This window comes from Odontomachus brunneus, unplaced genomic scaffold (genome assembly GCF_010583005.1).
Source record: "Odontomachus brunneus isolate Ranch 3 - 2012 unplaced genomic scaffold, Obru_v1 Obru_scaffold_323, whole genome shotgun sequence".
Classification (NCBI taxonomy): Eukaryota; Metazoa; Arthropoda; class Insecta; order Hymenoptera; family Formicidae; genus Odontomachus; species Odontomachus brunneus.
Window position 1 is genome coordinate 60,362 of NW_022639773.1, and position 4,078 is coordinate 64,439.

At 53.4% G+C, this 4,078-nt stretch overlaps 1 protein-coding gene across 1 annotated transcript; it reads left to right on the forward strand.

Moving 5' to 3' along the window:
• The first annotated feature begins 8 nt into the window (after positions 1-8).
• LOC116853447 (microfibrillar-associated protein 1-like) lies at positions 9-767 on the forward strand. Its single transcript, XM_032834545.1, has one exon. The coding sequence runs from the start codon at positions 9-11 to the stop codon at positions 765-767; it is 759 nt and encodes a 252-aa protein (XP_032690436.1).
• Positions 768-4,078: the final 3,311 nt, after the last annotated feature.

Below are 4,078 nucleotides of genomic sequence, written 5' to 3' on the forward strand. Positions count from 1 at the left end.
GGGAAGGGATGGAGGAGAGAATGGAGGATAGGGTGAATATGATAATGGGGGAGCTAGAGAGTATGAGAGGAAGAGAGGAGGAATGGAGAAAAGAGAAGGAGGAAATGGAGAGGAGAATTGAGGAGCTGGAGAGAAAGTGGGAAGGGAGTATGAGCATAAAGGGAAAGGGGAAGGGAATGGAGGAATTGGAGAAGAGGGTGAAGAAGCTGGAGGAAGGGGGGGTGAAGGGAGGGGAGGATAAGGGGGTGGAGGAGAGGGTAAGGAAGATGGAATGGTCGTGGGAAAGAATGGAAAGGCAGGAAAGGAAAAGAAATGTAGTGGTGAAAGGGTATAAAGGGGAGGGGAAGGAGGTGAGGAATGTGATAGGGGAGATATTCAGGAGCATAGGAGCGGAGGTGAAGGTAGAGGAGGCGAGAACGATGAGAACGGGAAGAGAAGAGTGGGGGGAGATGGCAGTGGTGAAGCTAGAGACGGAGGAGGGGAAGAGGGAGGTGATGAGAAGGAAGAAAGGATTGAGGGGGGGAAAGGTTTGGATAGAAGAGGATTTGACTTGGAGAGAAAGGCGGGCTAGATGGAGATTTAGAGAGGCGGTCAGGGTGGAGGAAAAGAAGGGGGCGAGGATTTGGATGGGAGTGAATAGGGCGATGATAAACGGGGAGTGGTGGTTCCGGGATGAGAAGGAGGAGGGATTGAGGAAGGGGAAGGCATTCGGAAGAGGAGAAGAGGGTAATGAGGCATCGGGGGAAGGGGGAGGGGGGATTAGGTAGGGAGGGAGGGAAGGAGCAGGGGGAAGTAGGACAAGGAGAGGGGAAAGTCGGAGGGATGGGGACGAAGGGGGAAGGGAGAGTGGAGGAGTGAGGATGGAGGGGAGAGGTGAGGAGGCAAGGGATGGGGGAGAGGAGGGAGGGATGGTGAAAGTGGCTTTTTGGAATGTGGCGGGGATTAGGGGGAAAGAAAGGGAGTTCTGGAAGGAAATAGAGGAATGGGATATAGTGGTAATGTCGGAGACGTGGATGGAGAAAGGGGGGTGGGAGAGGGTGAGGGGAAGATTGTCGAGGGAGTTTAAATGGGAGATGCAATGGGCGAGTAGGAGGAACAGAAAAGGGAGGGCGATAGGGGGAATGATGATGGGAATAAGGAAGGGTATAGAAGTGGTTGAAGAGGAGGAAATGAGGGAGATGGAGGGAATGATGATGAGGGTGATAAGGGTAGGAGGTGAGAAATGGAGAATAGTGGGGGTGTACGTTAGCGGAAACATGAAGGAGATATGGGAGAGGGTTGGGGGATGGGAGGCGGATGGAAGGAAGGGGATAAGAACGATTGTTGGAGGAGATTTCAATGCGAGGACGGGGGAGTTAGGGGGTTGGATAGAATGGAGGGAAGTGAGGGGGAGGAGGGGGTAGGAAGTCGAGAGACATGAAGGTGAACAGGGAGGGGTGGTAGCTGCTGAGGAGATTGGAGGAAGAGGGGTGGTATATATTTAATGGGTGTGGGAAAGGGGATGAAGAGGGGGAGTGGACGTATGCAGGGGGAAGGGGGGTATCAGTGTTGGATTATGTGGTAGGGGACGGAGAAGTATGGGAGAGAGTGGAAAGGATAAGGGTGGAGGATAGGGTAGATTCAGATCACTTTCCGGTGGTGGTGTGGATTAAAGGGGGAGGGGGGATCAGTAGAAAGGTAGGAGGAGGGAGAGGGAGGAGGTGGAGGTGGACGGAGGAGGGCAGGAGAGAGTTCAGGGAGAGAATAGAGAGGGGAGCGAGAAGGGAAAGGGAGGATATAGGATGGGAGGAGATCAAAGGGGATATACAGGCAATAATGAGGGAGGGGCAGGGGGAGATTGGGGGGGTGGGAGGGGGAGGATGGTGGGACCGAGAGTGTAGGAGAGAGAAGAGGGAGGTAAGGAGGGAGTTAAGAAAGTGGAGGAAAACGGGAGGAGGAGGGGAGAGATATAGGGAGGTTAAAGGAGGATATAATAAGCTGTGCGAGAGGAAGAGAAAGGAAGAGGGAGAGAGGTGGGCGGAGGTGGCTAGGAATGCGAAGACGGAAGGTCAGGTGTGGGAGGTAGTGAATAGGGAGAGAAGGAGGAGAAGAGGGGTGAACGAGGGGATCAAAATGGAGGAATGGACGGAGTACTTTAAAGGCTTAATGGGGGGAGTGGAGGGAAGAGTGGTGAGAGGGACAAGGGGGAGGGAGGAGGAGGATGGGGAACCGGGGATTACAAGGGAGGAGATCGAGAGAGCGGTGGGGAGGTTGAAGGATGGGAAGGCGGTGGGGGAGGACGATATTCCTGGAGAGGTGTGGAAGTATGGTGGGGAGAGGGTAATAGATGGGTTGTGGGAGGTATGTGATAGGGTGTGGAGAGGGAAGGAATGGATAGAGGAATGGAATGAGGGGATAATAGTACCGATAAGAAAGAAGGGGGATGGGGAGAGGGTAGGGGACTATAGGGGGGTAACGATAACATCGTCGGCGTACAAGGTGTATGCGATGGTGTTGGGGGAAAGAATGGAGAAGGAGATAGAGGAAGGGGGGATGGTACCGCAGAATCAAACGGGGTTCAGGAAAGGAATGGGAACGATTGACAATATATATGTATTGAATCACTTGGTGGGTAAACAGATAAGCAGAGGGAAAGGAAAGTTGGTTGCGTTTTTTGTGGATCTGAGAGCAGCGTTTGATTCAGTGGACAGAGAGATATTATGGAGGGCGATGAGAAGGAGGGGAGTAAGGGAGGGGTTGGTGAGAAGATGTGAGGACTTGATGAGGGAAACGAGGAGTAGGGTGAGGGTGGGGGAGGAGAGGAGTGAGCAATTTTGGACGGGAAGAGGGGTGAAGCAGGGATGTCCACTGAGTCCAGGGTTATTTAACCTATTGATAGCGGACCTGGAGGAGGAGATGAGGAAAGGAGGGTGGGGAGGGGTGAGATTGAAGGAGGAGAGAGTATACACGCTAGCGTACGCGGACGATGTGGTGTTGTTGGCAGAAGAGGAGGATGATATGAGGGCGATGATGAGAAGGTTTGAGAGGTATGTGAGGGATAAGGGATTAGAGGTGAATGTGGGGAAGTCAAAAATAATGAGGTTCAAGAGGGGGGGAGGGAGGAAAAGGAGAGTGAGGTGGAGATGGGAAGGGGGTGAGGTGGAGGAAGTGAGTGAATTTAAATATTTGGGGTATATATTTCAGAATAATGGGGGGCAGGAAAAGCAAGTAAGGGACAGGGTTAAAAGGGGGATGGCGGTTATGGGGCAAGTATGGGGGATAGGGAAGAGGAAGTTTAGGGGGGACTGGGGGAAAAGGATATGGCTATTCGATGCATTGGTGTGGACAGTGGTGGCGTATGGGGTGGAGATTTGGGGATGGGAGGAGAGGGAAGCGGTGGAGAGAATGCAGGAGAGGTATTTAAGATGGATGTTAGGGGTCAGCAGAATGGTGCCAGGGTATATGATTAGGGAGGAGTTGCAAAGGGTAAAGCTGAGGATAAGGGCGGGAAGAAGAGCGTGGAGGATGGAAGAGAGGTTAGCGGGTGGTAAGGGAAGTGAGTTGGCAAGAAGGTGTTGGGAAGAGATAAGGGAGAGGGCCAGGAGAGGGGGGAGATTGTCGGGATGGGAAAGGGGGAGGCAAAGATTTTTTGGGGAAAGGGGGATGGGAGTAGAGGAGATGGAGGTGGGGAGGGAGGAGGGGAAGTTGGATTTTGGGGAACTAGAGATGAGGGATAGGGATGGGCAGAGGGAGGAGAGGTGGGAAAGTATTAGAGAGGCGAGATTTAATAATTGGTATGGGAGGGTAAAGGGGGAGGGGGTTCCGGGATATTTAAAGAAGGGATGGGCAGAGAAGAGGTGGAGCAGGATGGCAAGGTATAGACTGGGAGAGGGGGTAAGGGGGGGAATATATTGGGGAGGGGAGGAGGACAGGAGTTGTAGAGTGTGTGGGAGGGAGGAGAAGACATGGGAGCATGTGTGGGAGATGGGGGGCGAGAGGAAGCTGGCAGGAGATGGTGGAATCGGTGCTGGGGAGGAGGGAGAGGGGGAGGAGTGGTTGAGGAGGTTGGAGAGATTTAGAGAGGGGGAGGCTGAGGATG

Coding starts and splice junctions, on each gene's coding strand:
- LOC116853447 (XM_032834545.1), top strand. CDS start 9: ATGGAGGAGAGAATGGAGGATAGGGTGAATATGATAATGGGGGAGCTA.